At 38.3% G+C, this 27,322-nt stretch overlaps 1 protein-coding gene across 2 annotated transcripts; it reads right to left on the bottom strand.

The window, feature by feature from the left end:
* On the bottom strand, positions 1–26,383 carry snx19b (sorting nexin 19b). 2 transcript variants are annotated; one of them, XM_056757357.1, is made up of 12 exons: positions 26,254–26,383; positions 24,160–25,822; positions 23,911–24,049; positions 23,732–23,832; positions 22,997–23,116; positions 22,771–22,892; positions 22,361–22,454; positions 22,079–22,265; positions 21,399–21,528; positions 3,516–3,700; positions 2,927–3,014; positions 1–2,448 (listed from the first exon to the last, which is right to left on the bottom strand). In XM_056757357.1, the coding sequence occupies exons 2-12, from the start codon at positions 25,801–25,803 to the stop codon at positions 2,325–2,327; spliced, it is 2,934 nt and encodes a 977-aa protein (XP_056613335.1). In that variant the 5' UTR covers positions 25,804–25,822; positions 26,254–26,383; the 3' UTR covers positions 1–2,324. The 2 variants fall into 2 exon arrangements, with proteins under 2 accessions (XP_056613335.1, XP_056613336.1); XM_056757358.1 differs by lacking the exons at positions 1–2,448; positions 2,927–3,014; positions 3,516–3,700 and adding an exon at positions 11,712–12,100.
* Between the last annotated feature and the right edge of the window lie 939 nt (positions 26,384–27,322).

Genomic DNA, 27,322 nt, shown 5'->3' with positions numbered 1-27,322 from the left:
TACAGTGGGTTGAATTTTATTGTTATGATGAGGAATAACAACACATTATTTACACATTCTTCCTTTCTTTAACTACACGTAATCTGTGGGTCTCAGTGTGACCTAAGGAATAAAAAAACAGTGTCCATTCATATTTTTGTAGATCAGTTTACTCCATTTAATATATATCTTAGTACTTGATGTTTTTTGGTACAAACTGTTTTTCCTTGTTTCAGATCACAACTATATTATCGCTGACAATTGATTCACAATTAAATTAGAATAAGTTACAACAATTAATATCATACCTTGCAACAGAAAGTAAAAACACAGGCACATGCTAGAAAACAAATGACAACATCCCTGTAAAATGCATTTCCACTGAATTATTAATGACGATATCCACTGCTGCACCTCATGTTTCATCACACATCAGGACAACATAAGGCCTATGATATACACTCACCAGATCACTTACAGAAATAGTGCAACATTCAGCGTATTAAGCACGGTGTTGTGAAGCTGTCAATGTAATGCATGATGCTAAACAACAGCAGTAGGACTCACAGTGCAGGAAAATCTGCATGCGCCTAGTTAACATGATCACATCACAAAACTACTGGACTGCTTTTGCAAGCAAAATAATGACTACAGAAAGCAACTATGTTAATAAAGCATTGTGCCAAAGTAACAAAATATTGTGATAATAACACTTTTGGAAACATTGGAAATTAATTCTACTTCATCTTGAGGATGAACTAGCCTCTTTTACTGTTGTGCCACATGTGCATCTATAACAAGTGTTTATATAAATTGAAGTATTTATTTACACACATTAAGGCAATTGAGACATTATCTGATTTTGCTAGAATCTTTAGAGGCAGCAGCCTAAAGAAAATGTGTAAACCATAAAATAAGAATACTTGCATGAAGACTGAAGCGACATTTAATTTTTAAAGAGCATGAAGATATAACTGCTAGTTAAGATGCGTGTGACACATGTCTATACAAGAGTTTGTGCATGAACCTTTATAGGAAGATTTGGAAATGCTTAATGTAAAGAACTAACTACAGGGGCGTGCTTATGAGTAAATGTGGTCCGCTTTCATTGGTTAAAATGTATTAATTAAAAGTAAAGTTCACCCAAAAATGAAAATGCTGTCATTATTTACACAACCTCAAATTGTTCCAAATCTGTACACATCTGCATACATATTTGAAAGAATGTTTGCTACCAAACAGTTCTGGGACACTATTGGCTACCACTGTAGCACAAAATTATACTTTGGTGGTTAATGGTGCCCCAGAATTTCTTGGTTTCACGAAAAGATCTTCTTTTGTGTACAACAGAACAAAGAATGTCATACAGGTTTGTAGGTGAATGAATGATGACAAAATATTCCTTTCTTTGGGTGAACTGTCCCTTTTGCCCCCTACACAACTTATCTAAAGCAAATAAACTTCCTTCAACACATCGGATTTAACTTATTTACATTAGACATCACTTCACCTGGAATGAGAAGGAATACAAGGCCCACAACAGTCAGCCTTTGCAGAATTTCAGGACAACAAATGTTTTGAAACCTGGCCCTGTTTTTGACGCATAAACTTGACCTTTTAACATCGGGGCAGTTTCAAACCACTTAATCACATGTTGTGAAGAGAGACGTTACGTTTTCAAGTCTTATTAACTTGGCTGAAAGACCACAAAGCACGTAGAGCATTACTGTGACACCAAAAGCAGATGTGACATGTGTGAACAACTTCAGAAGAATCTCATGGGAATTAAATGCGCTTCTCCCGTAAGAAGACAGGAAAACATCTCTGATGGAGGCATGATTACCAAGTGTGTGTACGTGTAGAGCGAGGGAATATGTGTAAACAGCTACATCAAGATTAAAAGGCCTGTAAAACCAAAGTAAGAATGCAGGGAACTGGCCATGTTCTGAATTCAGACTGATTATTAAATGTAAAGTCCATCTGTAAGAAGTTTCCCCAAATCTGAAGTGGAAACAATGTGGATAAAAATCTCGCAACTAATTCAGATCCGGTACGGGGAGCTTTAGAGATGGGACTTGTGTTTTTGATGAAACACAAAACAGGTGGCCATTAATCAAAGCTAGCCCGGATATACATGGTGTGTTTGAGTCCCAGAAATAGAGAGACTAAATTGGTGCCAGACACCGCAAACGCGGATCCAAATCCACTCTCTTAACGCAAGACAATCTCTGCTCACATCTTCCAGCGTGTACTTCAGCTTACCGCTAACTGCTGCTCTTTAACATGTTTATGAGTGACATGTTGGATTTGTCAGCGTGGTTTTGCGTCTGGTCTGCTCCATGGAACTACGGCGGCAACTTCTCAGCGTTTTTAGACAGGCTGTGCAGGAGCGTTTTCTGAAAGCTCCTGTCGGATGCCTCTGGGACGAGAAATTCGATAAGCAGATCCCAGATGCAGTAAACAAGGTGCCTGCACACACAAAAGGAACAAAACAAGCCCAGTCACAAATCACGAGTACAGCTAAACCCTGCCAAAGTCCCTTTAGGGGAAGACGGATCAATCGGTGGTCATCTTGGTTAAAACCCTCTGCATTTAGCCAACGCCAAACAAGAAGAGCTTCTACTTGAACGGGACATGACTGAAATCTGTCAATTGTATGGTTCAATAATACATTTGAACAAAAGCTATAAAATTTTTTTGTTGCATTAGCTCAAATCTCAAAATTATTTGGCGAGAATATTTTTTATTCTACTCGAGCTAATGAGCACAGATTCAAACAAAAACAAATGACTGTTTGCCTCTTAAGAGGTGGCGATTTGTACTTCCTTTACCATTCAAGACACATGTCCACTGGGCTTTGTTTGTCATCAGCAGATCATAATTTGTGTTGGAGGATTTTCATCAACACAAGAATGCTCTGATTTCATCTCAAAATTCTGAAACGCACCTGTTTATAGTGGGGTCCTGAAAGGAATCCACAACCATCTGCCAAGAGATCTTGTACTTCTCAGAACCAAGCATATCGGAGACCAGATCTGTAAAAACACAGAAATACATTCAGTACAATACACAATACATGCTGGCCACCGCTACGCTGCTGATGAACTACAGCGATATTCCTATGAACTTGTTCTGTTTATGTTTTCATTTATTTACTCATCTCCTGATCAGTGCAGCTGTGCTTCTGCATAGCTGCTATCTGAATCACATATGCTGTAAAAGAAATTACATCCACATCTCTAATATTTTAGCAAATGGACTGTTCCTAGTATTTGCAAGACTTGAAATGAGCTAAGTGAAACATGTAGATGTAAGTGGTAATAAATATTACCACAACCATTTATAGTGTGTACTCCTAATATCCCCAAACGTTAGCTTTATAGACATATATAAAATCTATGACAAATACTCAAAAATCTGAATATAGGCATCTTAAGTGATGCAAATTATACATAATTTACCATTTAAATCGGAGAAATGTTTGCAGGTGTAGCAACACGTTCATGCATGTGCATGTGTATTATTTGGCGACCGACCTGGCAGTAGTTTCATAAGGCAGTGCTGGGCCTGTTTTCTGCTTTCTTCTTTTTGCTCCTGGCTGCGATGGGGCCGAGGTAGAGCCGGCAGATTACCTCCAGGCCAGATGGCCTCCTGAAGCACCCGCAGATAAGTCACCCAATACTGTGTGCAGGTCAAATTGTCAACACCCATGTCCAGCCACCTACAAGCCAATCAAAACAAGCCACATTGAGATTTATATGAGGTAAAAGCATAGTGCAGGTGACTGACTGCTGGATGGTGGGAGTCATAATGAGATTCAAGTGAGAACATAAGAAAAAGATTTTAGGGGACAAATGGAAGTTTGTTTTTAGAAACATCTAAAATGGATAAATTCAGCATTGCTTAAAAAGCAATTACGAACTGAATGGAAACACACACATACACACACACACACAAAATACTATAATCCATGTGTGATCAAAACATACAGACTAGACGTCAAGAAATGGAAAGGAGAACTCCAGGAGAACATGAAGTCATTTAATCAATTATCATCAGGTCCTTGGACTTCGTATTTCACGATTGTCCTTCAACAGGGCACATCTTTCAAATGTGCCATAACAGCGGACGGGCATCTTTGTCTGTTCCAGTTAAAATCTCTGACAATCCACACATGGATAGAGTTTGTTCTTTTGAAATACCAGCGATGAAACGTCATCTCATTTCACAGCGCCCATCCGCAAAATTACTGTTGGCCGCTTCATACTACATTCAAGACAAAGCGGGTAACTGGAGGGTTGCATAACGTTAATGTGGATGAGATTGTATTTAATATTTTACGAATCACTACCACTTTGGCAGACGGTCATCTAAAATAGAATTAAGGGAAAACAATGGAAACAAAATATTATAAAAATCTGCCACTATGGAAGCTGCAGTACATGAGGCAATATAATAGGTTCTGGCACATTGTATAAAAAATGAAAGTGTTTCGCACAAATCAGAAACTCTGTCATCATTTACTCAACTTCTTGTCATTTCAAACTTGTATGACTCTCTTTCTTCCACAGAACACAAAAGAAGATATTTCAAAAAAAGGCGGTCACCGAACAGCACTGGACCCCATTCAATTCAATTGTATGGATACAAAACCAATGCAAGTGACTAGGGACCAGTTTACAACATTATTCACAATATCTTCTTTTGTGTTCTGCAGAAGAAAGAAAGTCATAAAGGTTTGAAATGACATGAGAGTGAGTAAATGATGACAGAATTTTTATTTTTGGGTGAACTATCACTTTAACTATGAAACTATCCCCAAAGTTAGAGTAAGTACAAGAAACATGTTAAGTTGAATTCAAAAACCAGACTACATTCTTTGGCTTTGACAAACGTTCTTCTGCATCTTACGATGGAAAACGATGATATCATAACTGGTACTATATTAACATCTTGGATGTCTGATGAGTTTTACCCCGCTAACATCTGTATTCTAAATACTCAACAGTCAAAGATCCTCCTTTAATTAATCTTTACAATCATATCGTTAATCATAACAAATAAATTGCGGCCTGTGGTCTGCAGAAGAATCTGAATCAGATGATTTAAAGCAGCGGAAAAAATACATCCCGAATAAAAAACAAGCAGATAATTTAGCAACTATAGTCTAGAGAAGAACTACTTGGGCAAGATGTTTAAAAAGTCTTTGTTTTAAATGTTTTAAGTGCATGTTCATAAAACTATAAATATATAACTAGCTTAAGGCTTAAATAATATAAGCACTGGGGAAAAAAACTGTCCCCACCTGAAGTGTTTTTCCTCTGTATGTGAAGAGGGTCCCAGGATTTCCACGTGTCATTGATTTAACTGCCCTGCGTTTCAATTACATAGCTGGTTTATTTTAGTACATACTCTTTGAAGTACCACACATGCTGCATAGTGACAGTCGCTGTGTAATGCTAAATAGCATCCATAAAAGCTCATAAATCCTGCTTACTCAATGCCTATACAGCAAGTTCGATTAGGTTCAATTTAGTAACCTCTTTATTCTGTGTTAAATGTTTGGAAATAGTGTGTCGCCCATGGATTCCAAGGCCCTCTACAGTATAACGCACCCGTATAGAATAATGGATTACAATGGCCAATGTACTACAATTACTGTCTATTATTAATGTCCCAGATACAAGACACAAAATTAATTAACAGTTCCTGTCTATCAGAACGCAGGTCATTTAATTACCACAGTAATTCTCTTAAGACTGCATATTTATATTTGTATGTACATGTCTACACTGTAAGACACTGTTGTTTGTACTTGTCATTTTTAATTGTGTCAGAAATGTAGGACCCACAAATAAAAAATCTTGGTAAGTTAAAGTTGTTAACCTACAAGATCCATACAGTTAAAAATTCAAGTGCATGAAAAATTATTCAAAATTATTTAAAAATGCAACAAGAATTACCCACAAGCCTGAATGCTTTCATGCCTTAATGATTTGTTTGATTTCAATGAAAAAGAACTAATAGGATATATAAATAAAATATATTTAAGTTGTGTTTCGCTTACATTTTTTACTGTTTCTTTATGAAGCTTAACATGCTTTATACAAACATCTCATTATTTTTTATTTACCATCGGCGGTATTCACAAAAAAATATATCTTTACGCATATATATATTTGCGTAATTGTTACTAATTGTTCTACGCAGAAATTACAAGGTACTGGCATACTGAGCTCAAACCAACAGTTTAACAAAACAGTTACCAACTGAACAACTGATTGTTTTTGTCTTATATGACAAATACTGTCCTCACAAATCAAGTTCCAGATGTTATCACCAATCATCGCTTCATCACACCTTCCCTGTGCTACAGAAATTTCTAGAATTTTCTGACAGTGACAACTGGATAATAATTTTTTAAATATGTGAAAAGTACAGTATTTTATTTACAATAAACTGATATTTCGTAATTAATAATATAAGAATTGTACAAGAACTAAAAAATGGTTGGGTTATTTTTTTTTCTTATTAGTTAAATAATACATTTCATATTAGGGTTTTAACTTATTAGATTTATCGATGTTGTTTTACACTTTAAAATAATTGTATGTAAAGTCCCTGTTCAAAACAAGGACCCTGTTCAAAAACATCATATTTCTTTCCATAATAATGAAGATGTGTGACAAAAATAAATTTAAATTTAATGACTGTCAAAGAAACACTTTTTGTCACAATAATATTACGTACAACAAATAAGGACGAAATCAACTTATTTTAATCTACACGAGCACCAAATCAAGTAAACCTAAATATAACCCTGTCCCCTTAACTGATGGAATGACCTGGCGTTCGCTGGGCCTGGTGTCAATAATAGATGTAATCTCAGTAACAAGAGCGTTTTCAGTTCTGAAACTTACATGATGTTCACGTCAAAAGATTCCCTTTTATATAACAAAAGGTCAGGTTAAAATTGTGATTTTATTTCATGCCTCCTTTAAATGCTTTTCAATATCATAAGATTACCAGAGTTTATGAAAAATCTCATAGTGCTTTTGAAAACATACGTAACACTTGAGAAGCTCTGATGTAACGTGATGGAACAAAAACTATCTGTTTCCGAACAACAAGCAGAGCGTTTTATTCCATTAATGGCATTTCTGCCATTTAAAAGGCCAGTTCATGTGGTCTGGCACGACTTAAAGAGAGACGCACAATATAAGTGGGAACGCTTCAGAGCCAATAGGAGTGGAAAACAAGACCGCTTGAAGCTTACCAGATCCAATTAAGTTTAAAGTACCCTTTTCAAATTTTAATGCGAGCCTTCACTTCTGACACTCCAAAATATATACGTGATAAGTGTATTCCATTTGAATCCTTGCTTAATCCGCATCTTGGATAAACTTGGAAAAACTGATGTGCTGGAATCCTAATTCGAGTAGGAACTGGAGTCTGAATGGTACGGAGCTTCAATTAGGAAATGTAAACTGACTGTCTATCATTTCAGAGAGAAAGTGCAACAGCCTGTAGTCAGTCCTGCAGAGAAACTGAATTAACAACCTTAGGATTTTTTTTTACAGCTTTTCACAATAAAAAAAATGTAAATGCTGAAATGAGTATTCTCAAAGTACCTGGATGGTCTACTCTTTCCGGTAAAAATTCAAAGTGTGAATCCATGGACACTTAACAGCTGATTTTACCCACAACTCGCCGCAAGAGGGCAGAGTTTAGTGATGCTACACTGCATTATTGAAATTAAATAAAAGCGTCGCTAAATGAATAAGTGTAAATATACAGTAAACGTTAAATACAAAATAATGACTGAATAAATACTTCAGCCAAGAAACAAAATTTCCCCATGTTTTACTCACCCTCAAAGCAATCCTATGCGAATACGACTTTCTTCTTGAAGAATAATGCAGTCGGAGTTATAATACAACTTTTTCTTCCAAGCGATAGAATGGGAGTGAATGGGGTCAAGTTTTTGAAGGTTCAGGCAAATGACGGTGACAAAAGTTCCAGCACAGTGGAGAAGGTATTGTTTTGGAACAAAAAGAAAAATGCTGCGTTCATCACCGGAACTTACGACATTTGCCAGAAAAACAAGCCTCTGGTTCACGCGCAGCCGAGGGATAACAATAGTTAGACATTATCGTTTATATTATTGTCAATATAGATATTTCTCTTAAACAAAAGCATTTCAGAAGAACTTTGTTAAGACCACGGAGCCTTGTCGAGCCGTTCTTTTAGGAGCTTCAAAACTTGCCCCCATTCACTACCATTCTAACGCTTGGAAGAAAAAGGATACGTCGCATTATAACTCTGACTGCATTATTCTTCAAGAAGATACTCATATTCGTATAGGATGCTTTAAAGGCGAGTAAAACATGGGAAAAGTTTGATCCTTGGCTAAAGTATCCCTTTCAATGCAAGGAAGAGCTGTATTTTGATGTTCGTGACAGTTCATGATCACTGTGTCGTCTAGGCAACAATGGCCACGTTTGTTGCTCGGTAGTATGTCCCAGTACGTGCATAGAGTTTTGTATCGCAATAGAATGTACAGTTGAAAGAAAAAGTATGTGAACCCTTTGGGCTTACCTGGATTTCTTCATAAATTGGTCATAAAATGTGTTCTGATCTTCATCTAAGTCACAACAATAGAGAAACACAGTCTGCTTAAACTAATACCGCACAAACATTATACGTTTTCATGTTTTTATTGAACACAACATGTAAACAGTCATAGTGCAGGGTGGAAAAAGTATGTGAAACCCTAGGCTAATGACTTCTCCAAGAGCTAATTGGAGCCAGGAGTCAGCCAACCTGGGGTCCAGTCAATGTGATGAGATTGGATGTGTTGATTAAAGCTGGCCTGTCCAATAAAAAACACACACCAGTTTTGAGTTTGCTGTTCTGAAGAAGCGTTGTCTGATGTGAACCATGCCTCGCACAAAAGAGCTCTCAGAAGATCAAGAATTGTTGACTTACATAAAGCTGGAAAGGGCTACAAAAGTATATCTAAAAGCCTTGATGTCCATGTGTCCACGGTAAAACAGATTGTCTACAAATGGAGAAAGTTCAGCACTGTTGCTACACTCCCTAGACGTGGTCGTCCTGTAAAGATGACTGCAAGAGCACAGCGCAGAATACTCAATGAGGTGAAGAAGAATCCTAGAGTTTCAGCTAAACACTTAAAGAAATCTCTGGCACATGCTAACATTTTTTTGACAAATCTGCAATTAGGAAAACATTAAACAAGAATGGACTTCATGGGAGGACACCACCGAGGAAGCCACTGCTCTCCAAAAAAAACATTGCAGCACGTTTGAAGTTTGCAAAAGAGCACCTGGATGTTCCACAGCACTACTGGCAAAACATTCTGTGGACAGATGAAACCAAAATTGAGTTGTTTGGAAAGAACACACAACGCTATGTGTGGAGAACAAAAGGCACAGCACACCAACATCAAAACCTCATCCCAACTGTGAAATATGGTGGAGGGGGCATGATGGTTTGGGGCTGCTTTGCTGCCTCAGGCCCTGGACGGATTACTGTCATCGATGGAAAAATTAATTCCAAAGTTTATCAAGACATTTTGCAGGAAAACTTAAGACCATCTGCCGCCAACTGAAGCTTAACAGAGGATGGACAATGCAACAGGACAACGACCCAAAGCATAGAAGAAAATCAACAACAGAATGGCTTCAACAGAAGAAAATACGCCTTCTGGAGTGGCCCAGTCAGAGTCCTGACCTCAACCCGATTGAGATGCTGTGGCATGACCTCAAGAGAGCGATTCACACCAGACATCCCAAGAATATTGCTGAACTGAAACACTTTTGTAAAGAGGAATGGTCCAAAATTTCTCCTGACCGTTGTGCAGGTCTGATCTGCAACTATAGGAAACGTTTGGTTGAGGTTATTGCTGCCAAAGGAGGGTCAACCAGTTATTAAACCCAAAGGTTCACATACTTTTTCCACCCTGCACTATGAATGTTTACATGTTGTGTTCAATAAAAACATGAAAACGTATAATGTTTGTGCGGTATTAGTTTAAGCAGACTGTGTTTCTCTATTGTTGTGACTTAGATGAAGATCAGAACACATTTTATGACCAATTTATGAAGAAATCCAAGTAAGCCCAAAGGGTTCACATACTTTTTCTTTCAACTGTATATACTTTCCATAACAAATGCAGTATATACTTTAAGGGCATAGTGTAGTTTAATTGGGACGCAGCAATTGTGTTCAATGCAGTACATAAGGTTGTCATGGTACCATAAACCTATCTTGCGATACTATATCAGCGGAAGTATCACGATACTTAGTAGTATCGCAGTGCTGTGCCATGTTCATAGTATAGAAATCTACAAAATAAACCAAATTTCCTTAATACACTGTTCGATATAAATGAAAAATATTGTATTTACTATAGTAAACTGTATTGTACTGTACACTATTTTGTAGTAATAACTATAGTAATTGAACAAGCTGTAGCAAATACTGTAGTATACTTTAATATTTACTATGGTGAGACTCAAAAACACTAGTCTAGGAATTTTAGTCATGTTTATGTCTAGTAAATACACTACAACATTTTACACGTGCAAACTAATTCAAATGTGAGACAAAGTTTATTTATACAGCAATGTTTAAAAAGGGAAATGTTAAGCTTACTTTAAAGCGGCCCTGCAACGATGTGTCATGCATTCTGGCTTATTTACAATGTTAAACGTGCCGTCTTCTCGTGCTTAACATGGTCAACTTGTCGAATAAACGAGTTGGGCGTACTAGTAGTATTTCTGTGCTCCATTAGATTCCCCCAGCGATCGAACAGGTTTTGAAAGTCTTTCGAACATATAAAACTTTTTCGTAACAACTTTTCTTAATACCTTATTGGACAATTCTCCCGGTAAAGCACGCGCCACGGCCACAGGAGAAGGAGCATGAGCAGACGTCACTTTCACTTGTAAACAGTAGAAAGAGAGAGAGCATATGATCGCGAAGTTCAGGTGTTTGTTCACTGCATTTGGGTGATGAATGTTATATAAACTGTGGATATAACGCAGGATTTGGAGATCGTTTGAAACTGATATTTGGAGCCGTCCTAGCACTAAGAGATGGTGGACATTTGTCTGTTTTTTGTTGACAATGGGTGCGCACATGCTTAAGTTCAGCCTACCCCTCCCCCCGTACGAGTCGTATGTTTTCGGAAACAATCGTAAAGCTGTATCTATCTTTTATAAATGTGATCAAAACGAAATACTCTTCGAAGATACAAAGTATGCAATACTACTCTAAAGGTACTCAAGAATAATGTGAGATTGGCAGAAACCCCTGTGTTACGCCCGCTTAAATGTGTAACTTAAGCGGCAAGTAGATGGCAGCAATCATTTTTCACAGTCAGTGAATCGTTCAACCAATTCCTTCCAAACAACAAATTTATTCAAGAATGAAGCAAGTATTCTTAAAGAATGACAGCATTATTATCTCGTCATCGAGTCATTCAAAACAAGGATTCATTTAGGAGCGTATCACGGCACAAAGGCAGATGTAAGTGTTTAAAATGAACGTTAACAGGCATATGCAACATAACTGACGGGACTACGATACTGCAGTTAAAAAATAGAGAGGCATCGCAAGTATTTTAAAGCTTTAGCATCGCGATGATACCGTAGCACCGCTATACTGTGTGTAACCCTAGTATATATTGTATAAACCTCTGCCAGAAATTACAGTCTTCTGTCTGATTATGGGTCTCTATCAGATTTGCACATCTGGCCATTGCAAATTTTCCTCATTTTCCTACGGCTGAACCGATCCAGCTCAGTCAAGTTTCATGGAGATCATGAGCGTTGGGTATTTTTCAAGTCCTCCCAGAAATTCTCAACTGGATTGAGATCTGGACTCTGCCTTGGCCACTCCAGGACATTAACATTGTTGTTTTGAAAACATTCCTGTACAGCTTTGGCTTTACGCTTGCGGTCATTCTCTTGCCTGAATCCCAAATGTCTTTTAGAATCCATCAGGTTTTCCTCCAGGATATCCCCGCATTGATTTTCCTCTTCCAGGGCCCGTAGTAGAGAAACGTCCTCACAGCATGATGTCACTCCCAGCATGTCTAACGGTGGAGATGCACAGTGTTTGGCTCAGACCAGACATGGAGTTAAGTCTGATGGCCAACAAAATCAATTTTGGTCTCATCAGACAAGAAGAACATTCTTCCAGCTGGCTTCGCCGTCTCCCACATGTCTTTTGGCAAACCTCAGCCAGCGAGTCAGATAATATAAAGATGTAAATAGTGAAACACTAGGGATATTGGGTGCATGTGCAGTCTCTCCAATCCCTGATACTTATAAAGTTACAAGCTTTAAAGCCGTCACTGGTGTCTTGGTGGCCTCCATCACCAGTCTTCTCCTTTCATGGAAATCTCGCATCAAACCCCTGCCTTGTACGTTTCAATAACTCTTTCTTAAAAATTTGCCTGGGCAGTTTTTCATGGTGTAAGCTCTGCCACATTACTGACTCACCAGAAGCAAGACCTTCCAGATAGAAGTATACTAAAATTTAACCCGATGCCTATTAAGGTGAGTTTTAAAATTTAATAATAAAGGATTTGAACAATTATGAAATCAATCATTTTGGCTTTTATATTCATAATTATTTTAGATCACAGGACTGACTTTATTTTAGGAATCAAGTCTTCTTTTTCTTTAGTTTTTTTTTCATAATGTTTACAGTTATCAAATCCTAGAACAAAACAACACCTAAGTAATACTATCTTGGCTTTGTAAAGAATATTCTGTAATTATTAACTCACCCTCAAGTCATTTTAGACCTATTTGTGTTCCTGTGTGGAACACAAAAGAACAAATTTCGATAAATGTTGTTTTATGTCCATACAAAGGGGTTCAGTGTATTTTGGTTACAATATTCTTCAAAATATCTTCTTTTACATTCTGCAGAAGAAAGAAAGTCATTTACGTTTGGAATGACATAAGGGTGATTTGATTTTGGAGTGAACCATCCTTTAATGCCTAAAAACCTCAACCATTTTCCAGTTCTTCATTCGAGTAATGGTTTTATCTTACAACTGTCATTTATTTTTTTCCTTCATTATGTGTGTGGGTCTTTTGAATCTTTTCTTCAAATGGGAATTTAAGGTCTACGCAACTCATTTGGACCAATTTTTAAGCACATTAGGCCCCTGGTGATTCTATAACTTGCTGGGAAGTCTGTGTCCATGAAATAAGACACAAGGACTAAAACTCGTGTTAGTGCAGGTGTCTGTAACAGGTGTCTGTTTAGACTAATAACATAAAGATCCTTGTCCAAATAGGCAAAAACAGAGACCGATTCAGGTCCTGCTTTACCGAATGGAAAAAAATGATCTACAGTATATGAGAAGCCAAGAGCTGAACTGCATCAATTTGCACTGCGAAATAATCAAACACTGGACTGGAAGCCAGTTTTTAAAAAAGCCATTACAGGATACCAGTCTGTTTCAAAACCCAGAGGAATGTTGGACCAAAACTTCCCGTCTTTCCCAAATCCAAATTATCTGGTTTGTCTCAGACTAATCCATCTCCATCCACAGCTATTGCAAAACAACAACATAGCTTCACCCCAAATGCCATATTCTAGACTAGAAATAGCATCTCCGTATGGATACTAACTCGTATGGGTACAGTTGTTTTTAAAGAATCACTGCTGATGCATCTGCCAAAGAAAAATGATAAACACAGACTGAGAGACTGCGAGATGAGATCAAAATGTCATAACTGAGATTTTTTAAATGATAGTAAGAAAGAGTGTGTGGTCTATTTTCAGATGGGCCTACTGAGAATTTAGACCTATGGATGTTTAGCAAAAGATAGTTCACCCCCCAAAATTCTACTCCTTTATTTACTTATCCTCATGATGTTCCAAACCTGTATGACTTTCTCTTTTCTGCAGAACACAAAAGAAGATATTTTGAAGGATGTTGGTATCCAAACAACACTGGTCCCCATTGACTTACATTATATGGAGACCAAACCACCAAAACATTTCTCAAAATCTATTATTTTGTGTTCCACAGAATCAAAAAATCATGGCAAAAAGAACCTCAGTGTGAAGTGGAACGGTTTTAGATCACCCTAAAGATCTGACTGTAGATTATTGGTGGTGCTTGCGAAGCAATACTAAAACTATTGTGCATTCTTCTTATTCTAAATAAATATGCCCATGTAAGGCGTTATAAAAGGCCCAGATGAAATATCTTTGCAGCACAGTGTCGTAGAGACATGGGAGTGGGCTCATTTAACTCAGAAAACCAATCAGTCTCTCAGGATCATCTCAAAGCTATGAAGCCACGCCAATAGCAACCATTTACAGCAACCTAGCAACCGATCCCATAGATTCCCATTATAAAAAAAGCCCAGATGGATATCTTTGCAGCACTGTGTCGTAGAGGCTCGTATGAACCAAGCAACCAATCGGTATCCCAGGAACAAAACATATTAACTTAGCAACCATTTAACAAGACCTATATCTCTGCATCAGGACACCGTAGAGACACTTGTGGCTTGTTTTACTCATAGCTTAGATTTTGATCAATTGGTAGATGCCAAGCCACGTCCATAGTAACCAAGCAGATTAGTTTAGCAACCGTTTAGCCAGACCTATATCTCTGCTTCAGAACATCGTAGTGACATGGGATTTGGTTCGTTTCACTTGTGGAATAGAGTATCATCAATTGGTAGATGCCAAGCCATGCCCAAAGCAACCAAAACATTTTGCCTAGAAACAGTTTAACAAGGCCTATATCTCTGCTCCAGAACATCGTAGAGACATGGGGGTTAGTTACATTTACATTCAGCAGACGCTTGAATCCAAAGCAACTTACAAATTAGGTAAACAATGGAAGCAATCGGAACAACATAAGGACAACAAAAAGCATAAGTACAATTAAACTGGTCATTTACAGCCTACAACAGTATAAGAAGTTACGTTTTTTGGGGTGATAGAAAGAGTAGAAAAAAGTTAGAAGTCAGATCTGATCGGTCAGGTCCTGATGGAAGTAATGTGTTTTCAGACGATTCCCTAAGATGGCCACAGAATCTGCTGATCTTGTAGCAGCCGCCAGATCATTTCACAAATGTGGAACTGATCCAGAGAAGGTCCGTTTTTAGATGGCACTCGTGGACGTTGTTCGTACGTTAGTTTGTTTTACTCCTGGCTCAGAGAATCGTCAATTGGCAAATGCCAAGCCACACCCAGAGCAAACAAAAAGATTAGCCTAGCAATCGTTTAGACAGACCTATATGCCGAGTTTTGCCACGGTAAGCACCACTCTTGTTCAGAAAATGTATCTAGTTCTGCTTATTACAAGTCTGCTTACCAAGTAAACCATTAAATGGCCATGAAATATTGATTCCTACTGTGCCACTACAAATGAAAAAAATAAACTAACCCTCTCTCAACAGGTAGTGGTCTAGCATTTGTTGAAACTAGTAACTATGTATTATCACCTAGTGTATTATTGCTCCTGTATGACATACCACTTACTGCTCCCTGAACTCTTGTATGTCGCTTTGGATAAAAGCGTCTCCTAAATGACTAAATATAAACCTAAATGTAGAAAATCGTTCAACTATAATTACACAAATAGGACAATTATACATAACATCTGACCATATCAGAGTCAAGTATTACTCAATAGTCAAAGTTTTTCTGATGAATTCAGATGACGGATGAAATCAATCAAGACATTGCAATGTTATGACATTCTGGTCATAACAACTTTAATAAATAGCTTAAATTGACTTTGGGCTTCAAAAAAACCCAAAAGAAAACATATGAGTCATGAAATGAAAAACCATAAGAATATTCAAATGCAAATCTACAAGAACTGGGAACATTGTGTAGCGTACTTTTAGCAGTTAGTGAGGTTGTCGTTGTGCAAAGAGAAACCAATGAGCTGCTGTTGCTGTATGACATGAGGGTGACAATGCATAACCATGGATGGACATGCTGCAGACGTCTCCAGCGTGACGGATCACAGGAAGACAAAGACACAGCTTTCACATCACCACACAACAGCATCATGGTGCTATCTGCACAGCACAACAAGTTAAAGACACATTATGAATAAAATATGTTATTGTGTATCTATATGTATGTTAATTATTATTATGTACTGTATGTGTCATCTTCATCCAGTATCAGACAGAGGACACTGCCACCAAGTGGCTGTACATTACACCAATTCTCGCCAATCTACACCAGCGCTTCTCAATGTCACTCCTGAGGATCTAGCATCATGAAACACTTAGATCCAAATCTAATGAAACAGACCTGAGCCGGATAATCAGAGTCTTTATGTTTGCTTGAAAATTACTGGCAGGTGTATGAGCGCAAGACTGATGCAAGAATCGGCACAAATTTCTTATATAAGAAAGGATGTTTGCGTGTTTGTCTGGAATGGATAGTTACTGTAAGTCAAAGCGTGTGCAGTCTTTTCCGAGCATTTTTTTAACATTAATAGTTAACATTCCACAGTTGTTATCAAGGGTAAAGACATATGTTTAAAAATAATCCTCACGCTATTACCGTAACCATATTTATTTCTCGGGCGGTGTACGATAATACACCCACAGTGATAGCTGATCCATTGCTAAATAAAGCACAGGTCAGATATTTCTACAACTTTTTTGCGTTCCCTGTGGGTTATTTCATAAATGAATACAATCACAAGCCTCATGTCTGAGGTCAGTGTGGGAGAACATGTTCATTTCCGTATGGAAACATCTTTGGATAATTAGTCACACAAAGACATCCGGCCCAGTACGAGAGCTGCAGACGGCGGATGAGCAAATTAATTCCTTCCCTCAGATGACGACCGCAGTGTCTGTCTTCACACAGGCATGAGCGGCAGCTGGTTTGTTTTTCTGCCTTGCTTGTTTCCACACAATCACATGCTTCCTAGTGCATCCGATATATTTTTATTTAGATTCTAAAAAGCACACATGCTAGTCGTCTTCTATGTCGCAGCCAATTCATATGATACAGGCACGTGTCATATTTCAATAGACTGATTTAAAAGTCCAATGTGTAATTTGAGGAGGATCTATTGACAGGAACTATGTCTTCAGAGCGCTATGTTTACATTACCTTTGATCTATGTCTATCTACAAACACCGTGGGTCAACTTGCAGTTCTCCATGTTGTTTCTACAGTAGCCCTAAATGGACAAACTGCTGTACAGAGGGCGTTTCAGAAATAACAAAAACACAGCGGCATCTTAGTCCTGTGTCAGCCACCGTAGTGCTTTGGAAGAGAGGGGTGGAGTAAGTAGTTGGTTGCAGTATATAAACTCACGACTAGATGCAATAAAATTTTAAGGAGGAAAATTGTGAATGAAGAGCTGGATGAGCTCACAGTTTAGAGGAGGCCTCTTTTTGTGGAACATTTTTTCTTTGATATATCAGTCATACAGTATATGTATGACCCATATATCCAATTCTATAATATATACGGAACATAATAGACAATAAATTGTTTCAATCAGTGCGGTGTCATTATGTCCGAAGAACAAATTATAAATGAATTAAATAAACAGTAATGCGCCACAATGCATAACAGTGTTGAATGTTTGCGAAGCGTGATTTGTTGGTTTAACTGTCAGCCTCTTGGGCGGGCCTTTCAAAAGAAAGTGGCAATGAGTTCAAGACCTTCAGTAATGAAGGTCTGGCTATGCAAGACTATGTTTAAATGCTCTCTATTGGCTTCCCGCTCTAATGACGTTCTGGAAAGAAGATGAACCCAAAAGTGAAAATTCTAAGCTTTACATAGATAACAAATATAGATACCACAATAATAATTTTGGTACAATACAACCATTTAAGTAACAGGCTAGAACTACTACTAAAGCCAAGCCAGAGCCTAGAATAAAATTGATCAAGGTTATAAGTTACATTTAAAGAGTAAGTAACATTAGATCATGAAATGTCTGTTATGTTGCTGTGTTTGAAATTACGCAGTCTGCCAAGCTGTAAATCCGAAGGTGAATGAATAACAAAGTTATTGGCTTGGAAAAAAAGGAGTGGATTACGTAAAGTCCAGGCCTGGTCCTCTCTCATCATAAACTCCTGTCGATCATCCTTTTATGCTGCCGATCTCCTCCGTGAGAGATGCGAGGCTAGTGCAACGCACAGCTGTCGTTCCCTCACGGCTCTCATCCCGCCTCGTTACAAAGTTTTCAATCTATTAATCTTCTATCTTTTATCTACTATCGTCTTTGGATGTTTCTTCATCATACTCGGACTCAAACTGGTAAGGTACAATCCCCGCCATCTCTTTCTATACACTGTATATAATATCCAACCACCTGTAAACCGTAATCCAGTAATGATGATAAGCGTTCCATTTGCGATACATGATGAACGCGTTTGACCAATCACCGCAGACTACACTATCACACCAATCACATGAAACTAGGCTAACGGATAGGAGGGGAATCGCGGAAGGAATCATTTAAGGGTCAGTAGGGTAGTAGGGTAAGAATAACTGCCTATTATTACGACATGTAATGTTTTACACCTTGTATGTTCATAAACTTGTTGTTGGACACTCCATAAACCAAAGTAGGACCTTAAAAATCATATGTTACGTACTCTTTAATACTGTTCCTCTCTAATAAATACACTCAATTTTTTTTCTAAACAAATGAACAAAATTGCTTAATGTACATCCTACGCAGAAAATCAACAACGTGGAATTTACTAGGTACTGAAAGTAATGTGTTATAATTAATAAACATAGCACAAATGCTACCATCACGACAGATTTTAACCAAAACCACAGGCAGCTGTGTGTTAATCTTACATAATACAGAACAAAACCTTTTACGTAAAAGCCCCTTAATAAGCTCTATCTGTAGTTTGTTAGTAACTACTCATTTTTGTGCGGCCAAGCTGCTTTTCAGATGCCAAACCGTGATTAGTTTGTAAGTGAATTAGTAGCGATTTTCTAAGCAATTGTAAATGTAAACAACTGTGCGACTGCAGATCTTACGATAGACGGTCAACAATTCCTGGTTTGATGTTTTTCATTATTTATCACAAATAATCAAACACTAGAGGTCAATTTCCAAACCCAGTCATTGGTTGCACATTTCTGAGAACAAATGCGGCATTCTGTTTACGCTGGTGAGCTAGCTTGATGAATATAACAATTCATGAGGAGAATTACTTTGGTAGGACACTCAAGTGATAAAAATGTCATTGCATTAAGTTTTTTTTTAATCGTTGAACAAAGAGCTTTTGTACTGATCAGCTTTAACAAAAAAGAGAGACATCTCTTAGACATTGGGTCTGTCCAGCCATTTAGAAAACACAAGCTTTCCCCTTAGATGGCTGTTCGCCATAAGCTAAACATGGCAGGACGCCTGTTTGCTAGCAGGTGTTTAATACATGCCCGCGCAACCGAGCCATCTGAGACGGCTAGACATCACACCACGAGTATCTGCGAAACAGATGCGTACGAAGCTGAGGGTTTGCGTGTACGATTTAATGCGAGGCCTGGTATTTCGGCCCAAATCCTCTTGCACAGGAAAGATGGGTTTAAAGACACCAAGAAAAAAGCCAACCTTTTATAGCACAAAAAGTCACATTAGAATTGCATTTTTGCGCCACAGGATGAATCTATAACTTTCAGACATGCGGTCATCGCTAAACTAAGCAGAGAAAAGTGTTTTAATTAAAGCCGAGCATAAAAACCTTTAACCACAAGCTGAAACCAAAGCTGGAGTTGAGTGCTCAGCGGGACGTCCCGTGGTTGTTATTAACTCCGGAGAAGTGGATCAGTTGATGGGGAAAAGCCTTTGTTGACAGTTTTAAAATACATGGTTCTCACTTCCTACATCAAGCTGTCATCGATCCGTACTAGCCAACTTGTTTATTAAAGCAGTCTTCAGGTCACACCTCATTGGGTCTGATGATAGCTGGACGCCACTCATAACTAAATTTGATAGGATCTTATGCCAAATGTAGTGATGTCATGAGACAACAATGTAACATAATAATACTATTACAAGTTTAAATATTATGACATAACAGAATTAAGGCCCACTAAAAGAATTGCAAAACTGGACTGGTGACATGCACAGCTTCAAATACTTAAATCTATCACAAATGCAGTAGACAGAGAGATGACTTTAATTTACTTAAAGAGTACATAACATGAGATCATGAAAATTACATTTTAGGCAGTGTGTAATGTTGTCGTAAATCCGAAGGTATATGAAGAAGAAAAGGTTATTGGCCTGGAAAAAAGGGAGTCGAGTCTGAATCATGCAAACGAGTTGCCCCTAGTCTGATTTGCGAACCGCCATGGATTTATGTGCCTACGTTTTGCTAGGAATGCCCGCGATCATTCGGGGTAGACCAATCACAGCAGACTAGACCATCTGACAAATCACATCAGACAATGCTAGCAGAAAGGAGTGGATTAGATAGATGAATCACGAAACGAATCATTTGAGAGTCAGTCAAGAAGTAAGGTAAGAAAAACTGCCTATTATTACGAAATAATAGTGTTTTTACACCTTCTATACACTTGTTGTTGGACACGCCATAAACCAAAGTTGGATCTTAAAAATCCCTAGTTATGTTCTCTTTAAAAGGGCAATTTGCCAAAAAAAATTATTCATCATTTATTTAGCCTTAAGTCGTTCAAAACCTATACTGTAAGGCTCTTTTTTTGTGAATGCAAAAGAAGATATTAAAAAAAATGTTTTGTTCATGCAACAGAAGTAAATAGGGGTCAATGTTGTTTGCTTACCAACATTTTTCAAACTAACTTATTTAGTTTTCTGCTAAAGAAAGTCACACAGGTTTGAAATGACACGAGGGTGAGTAGATGACAAAATAATTTTCATTTTAAGGTAAACTGTCACTTTAAGCCTATTCAACATTTTGCATATACAAATATCTTATTGCCTTTTAGTGACCATATTAATAAAGGCTTTGGGGAAAAAATATTTTTATTGTTATTAGTTTATTTATTTTCTTTGTTTTGCACTTTTAAAATTCTCCAATAATGGTTTCCAGCTTCAAATGAAAATATTTTAAACCAGACTCAGACTATGGGACATAAACTGGCCGGATGTTACATTTTGAAGGCGAAAACGTTAATTTTTTTTACATAACTTTCAAGATCCAAGCCAGTCTGATAAAAAGGTAATAACTCACATGATCAAAGTATGGATTTATCCGAAAAAATCAGCATGCAATTATAAAATCTACAGCCTTTTTGTTCTTATTTTATAGCAAAATATAATAAATATTGCTAACTGTATTTCGTTTCTCGATATTCTAATGAAATATTGCAATAAAAGGGTGTGAAACTGCTACTTTTGGTCACGTGAAGTCACGCACCTTTCTATGAGGGTTCCAAACAGCAGTCTGATAGTCCTCTGAATGTTCTCCGTGCACAGACAGCTCCACTGATCCTTCATGAGTAGACACAGGATATTCAGAGCCAGGTCAGACAGAGACGTCTCTCTAGCTGTACACAAACACACAGACACACAACTTAAAAGAGGTCAGGGTCTTTCAGTGTGCTTGCAAAATAATTTTAGTTCTCTGTATAATTGCAAATAAGAGCAGATATGTCGATAACTGTACACAACATACAAAAATATGAATACAAAATGTTTCAATAAATGACATGTTGTTATAATATGGAATATGGCACATAAAATGCCCATATCAACGTTTATTTTCCAGACCATAACTATAAGATTGAGTCAATGAAAGCAACATTATGAAAGTACTTTGCTGCCCTCTTGAGCTAATATTGAGACAATAGAGTTCAAATCTTTTTTCCATGAGGGAGTCAAACCAGTAAGACCTGATGATGAATGATGAGAGATGGTGGCTGTGAATTTTTAAACTGATTGCAATGTAAATGTAAAAGTTGAAGCAGTCAGCATTTTCTGTAAATGCAACTGGAAGACGCTTAAAAAAATCTGCAATTGTAGGACAAATCTAGCAAGATCGCCATGTAGATGAGCCCAATGTTGTTCCGATTTTGTGATAATAACATGATTCATTACCAATATCACTGATGACAGGCCCACTTTCTAGGTTCGCTCTTGCACATGAACAGTGTTTCATGTCCCATTTGGCGCCCTGAACTCCACCTCTCTCTCCATCAGCATCAAAGCCAGGAGCTTTACCCTCCAAAGTCTCCTTCTCTGAGATGAAGCTCTCCAGTCCGTTCAACAAGAAGCCATTAAAAACCTTGAAGAGAAACAACAAATCTAAGCACAAGCACTTCAGAAACACAGTGATTTTGTATATTGAACAACGGGCTTAAACATAGGACTGACACTTACAGTACTGCTTTCATCAAAGCAGTAAAGCACTTTGGGTCTCATGTCAGACACGTTGAGAGAAGGTTGGACTTTACTGGAGAACCTCATTCTTGACCTAAAAAAAAGACACAAACAGAGAGAAATGTCATTGATGTAGGACAGGGGTGTCCAAAGTCAGTCCTGGAGGGCCTGTGTCCTGCAAAGTTTATCTTCAACCCTAATCAAACACACCTGAACAGCTAATCAAGGTCTCACAAAGCAGACTAGAAACTTCCAAACAGGTGTGTTGAGCCAAGTTGGAGCTAAACTCTGCAGGACTGTGGCCCTCCAGGACCGACATTGGACACCCCTGATGTAAGAGAACTAATGAATGGAGCAACAGAGACAAAAGGAGGAGGTGATGAAAATAATCTTTTTTTTTTTTGTCATACTTTGATTTTTTGTCAGTGGTGAGTTTCCCATCAGGCTCTATGTCTGTGTCTTCAGTAGGACTCTGTGGTTCTGAGCGAGGGAAAGCCGTCTTCAGTGTGTCCACTATAGCGTTCACTACAATCTACATGTCAGGCATAACACTCAGTTAAAGCGAGAAAAGAAATTAAGTTTACTTTTTTACAGTATTAAAACTTAGCTTTATAAATGGAGCTGTTTTTGAAGTACCTTGTCAATGCGTGAAACGATGAATGGTTTCTTCACAAAAGCAATCCTTGCATCGGTGTTCAAAGCGAGAAATTCCTGCATTTCCTCACTGTTGGCCGTTTCAGGAATTGAGCAAAGTTGCTGTGAAAGTGGATTGATTCAATGACCATTAAAAAAAATGTAAAGATGCACCAATATATCGGCCAATAATCGATATTGGACATAAAAAGCTATTTTTCATACTATCGGCCGATAGTTTAAAAACAGCAAATGATCAGGCCAGATATATCTTGTAACTAGAAGAGGAAAGAAAGATGCAATGAATGTGCTCTGCTTGTAAAAAAATTATCATTACATGAAATAATAACATAAAGAAAGTTAAGAAATATATATTTAATCTTCAGAATCGGTATCGACAGATATCAATCTGAATAATCTTCAGAAATTTAGTATCGTTGTATCTCTGAAACGAGGCTTCATACATCAATGAACGAAATGGATTCATGAGCCCGTCTACAATTGTCATACTGTTTGCTGGCTGTTGTGTGCATGCAAAAAGTAGAATGCAATAACTCAATGTAATGAAAAACAAAAAGTATATGTCAAAATAATACAGACTGCAAACTCAGGAAAGAGTACGCGACGGAGGTCAGAACCTCCAATTCTGACACGGTGTAATACTGACGTCCCAAATGATTGTGCTGAATTCAGACATGTTTTTGTAATTTTATTATATTAAAAACAGAATAAACTTACTCTGAGGAATGTTTCTAACAATCCTTTCCTGGCTTCCACTTTGTCACTATCCATGTTTCCAAAAGGAAGTTCAGGAAAGATCCTCTTCGGTCCTTTTACATCTACAGTAAACAGCACATCACAATCAATAAAACACTGCTTCCAGAAGCTCTGACAGCACTCACAGCAGCTCTACCCACTTTTAAGAATTTTGCGTAATTCTGGTTTCTCTTCCAAACGGGTCTGAAGGTTGAGGAATTCGCTGTATCGGCGGTTGACAGTGTGATAGGCCATAGGCTGCAAAGATTCAGGATTCTCAGAGTCTACGGCTGTCTCGTACTGTAAGGCAAAAACATCCAGCATCATCTATCCATCCATATCAAGAAGCAAAGCAGTACAATATGGGACTAGTTAGAAAATTCGCTGGTCAAAGCATAGAGATATTTCACCTTTACAGTGTAGAGAGTGTATGGATGCGAGCCAGTGCCTCTGTGCTCCTTGGCCGTGATGGTACCGGTGATGCGAAGGTTCTGAATAATGACCGGACCTTCTGGACTGCTGAGAGGCTCAAAGTTGAAAGGTGCCAGACAGTTTCCAGAAGCTGGCGAGGAGGCCTGCAGGGGTGCAGTCAGATTTAGCTCACCTGGGATTGGCAAACCAGGCTGATACGCACACGTCAACCCTTTCTCGGCACTCTTCTCTGGTGGGTGGAGATTGCAAAAGCTTGACGACTCTTCCTCTGGTACGAGGGTGGAATGTAAAGAAAACTCCTTTTGGTCCGAGACGCTAACTTTGGGGCACTCCTTATCTGTTGAATTGGTGTAGGTGTGCAATTCATCCTCAAGGTCTAGGACAGTGTCTACTGGAGTGGTGCATTCAGTGAGTCTCTCAGAAAGAGCCTCCTCTGTGCTGATCAAAACCAGTGATTCCAGAGAGCTCCTCTTAAAGTCTGTCAATGGAGACTCGAGGTCAGAGTCCGTTTCTTGATAAAATGGATTGGGCTTGCCGAGTCTCAGATAATCTCTCGGGCCAAATCCAGACGGAAACGGTTTCGTCGGCTGCGGTTCATCTTCCTCCAGATTGTGCGGTGAAAAAAGTTCAGTGGAGTCCATGACATCATATGCTGACAGTTCTGGTGTGGGGGTCTCCATAGCTGTGGGGGTGTCAGGGGCGACTTTTAAGGGCAATACGCAAGGAACCTCAAGTTCCTGTTGTGTGTTTTCTTGATTACATTTGACCTGTGGTGGAGGCTGAATATCTACTGGATTTGGCTCTGGTGTTGATTGACTGGATTTTGTAAAAACACTAACGATCAACATGTTTAACCAATCTGGGTCGGACAGTTTTGCTATTAAAGGCAGAAAAACATTGCACGTTATGAGCTCACCCACTACAAACCGTCCTGTTCTCGTTTCTAAATGTGGAGATGGTACAAGAACGTGTAGAAGAAGATCCACCATTGCCCTCACATAATTCACCTCAACGGCAGAGCTCTGAAGAGCAGGGTGGGGTAAGCAGAACTTGCTGTACGCCTCCCAGAATTTGGTAGCATCGTCTCCATCTTTCCCACCCTCTCCCCCTTCGAGGCTTCCCTTGGCACTCAAGTAGCACTGGAGATGGCAACCAGAAAGATCGAATATCCTCCGTGTTAAAGCTTTACGATCTACTTTTGCTGCTCGACCCTTGAGCTCCATGGCCATGGAGATCATGGCATTTTGCACTTCATCCTCAAACTCTTGCTCTCTAGACACGGTGCTGTACCATGATGAGACAAAATCACGAATGATCTTGCCAACTGTCTTCTGGATTTCCTCCTCCAGTAACTGCTCACTCTCAGCACTAAATGGGATCTCCTCCAGCTTCACAAACCGCTCTAGATGAACAACACTGTCAGAGTCAAGGACAGCCTGAGAGCCAAGCCAACCACCTAAGACCACTAAGAGACTGGTGAACAAACAGAGAAGCCAAACATTGACCAGAAGGTGAAAGAGGACCACCCAAGCCAAGAGTGCCCCAAAACCAAGCAGCCTCCTCTGGACCAAAAGCTCAGGTAAGCCCCAAAGGCTTGTGTTGAGACTTTCAGGGTGAGACATGGCAGAAGTTTACATGCTTCTGTGAAGAAAAATTGAAGGACAATAAAATGTACTATTCACTCAAAAATGAATGAGTTCAATCTTATGGCATCATTGAAAATTGTATTTAATTAATTTAAAATTATTTAGTATGATTTTACAGCTGTAGCAATTATTGTAGTAACAATGTCGTTTGGGCTTAAGTTTTGGTTACCATGGTACCACATACGAAACCTAATGATCGATGAATTGGCATTAACATGCTAACTAACCGTAATAGAAAAACAGCTAAAACTTAAATAATTATGATTTTAACACAAACGGAACATATGGTTTTAACCACATAGTCATTTATTGTTAATTATAGTATTATATTGTTGCTATGATGACGTTGTGTATGTGATATCGAGCTGGCGTTTCGTCCTTAAATATTTGTAAACTATAACCAACATGGAATTTAAATTAACTTACCTTAACCACATTTATGTCGGACGTAAATTGTAAAAAAATAAAGCTGCAATCCAAACAATGCATGTTTAATATTTGAGACCGGTGGCTCTGACGGCCTTCCAGTGTTTTGGTTTTCACATCTTCCTCGTCGTTTCCTTCTCTGATGATGAACTGTACTAAGCGTTCTGTCGCCCTCTTCAGGTAAAATAGGAGACGGCAGCACCCTCAGCCTGAGTAATCTGGCTGTTGTTCTAAAATAAATTCAATGTCAAAGTGAAATTTTGGTTAGAAACTCTATAACGTTCATTGGTATTACTATGAATGAGGGACTATGAAGTGTGACACTTTTAACTGATCTTTTTTTAACTTAACTGTTTTAGAGCAGAACTTCAGTTGACTTTTTGGATTTTAAAAGTCATGTTGTGTAATTCAACCTTCAACACTCTAAAGGGATAGTTCACCCAAAACTGAAAATTCTGTGCTCTTTTACTCGCCTTCAAGTTGTTCCAAATGTGTATACATTTATTTATTCTGATGAACACAGAGAAAGATATTTGGAAGAATGCTTGTATCTAAACTGTTCTTGGACTCCATTGACTACCATAGTAGCAAACATACTTTTTGGTTTTGTTGAACACAAAAACGATTTTTTTGAAGAATGTAGGATAGCAAAAAGTTCTGGGCACTTTTTACTACTATATTAGTCAACGGAGGCCAAGAACTGTTTCGGTTACAAGCATTTTTCCAAATGTCTTAAGAAATTTATTCAGGTTTGGAACGACTAAAGAGTGAGGAATTCATGACAGAATTTTCATTTCTGGGTGAACTATCACTTTAACATATATAATCTCTCCAGATATTACTTCCTCTAGTAGCGTGCTAATAGATGGAAACCCAAACAAGTTGCAAGATTAAAAAAAAACTGCCAATGATTAATCTCCAAGCTACAGCACATCTGCTGTTGAAATACACATTTATGGGGATTTAATAGGTCACATAGGGCTGTTTGTCTAGTCAGCAGAAAGTCCTGCAATGGCATTTGGGTCCTGTCCAGCTGCAGTGATGACGCTGTTGATTCTGGTTGGATAAA

This window comes from Triplophysa dalaica, chromosome 9 (genome assembly GCF_015846415.1).
Source record: "Triplophysa dalaica isolate WHDGS20190420 chromosome 9, ASM1584641v1, whole genome shotgun sequence".
Lineage (NCBI taxonomy): Eukaryota > Metazoa > Chordata > Actinopteri > Cypriniformes > Nemacheilidae > Triplophysa > Triplophysa dalaica.
This window is presented reverse-complemented; position numbering and strand designations above follow the sequence as displayed.

What these genes read in the sequence shown, in the direction of transcription:
- snx19b (XM_056757357.1), bottom strand. Translation starts at nt 25,803, where the DNA reads ATGTCTCACCCTGAAAGTCTCAACACAAGCCTTTGGGGCTTACCTGAG. An exon ending in GCTTTGATGAAAGCAGTACT is followed by an intron (nt 22,266 to 22,360) that starts GTAAGTGTCAGT and finishes TTTCTCTTCAAG; the next exon opens with GTTTTTAATGGCTTCTTGTT. An exon ending in GCCTGTCATCAGTGATATTG is followed by an intron (nt 21,529 to 22,078) that starts GTAATGAATCAT and finishes GTTTGTGTACAG; the next exon opens with CTAGAGAGACGTCTCTGTCT.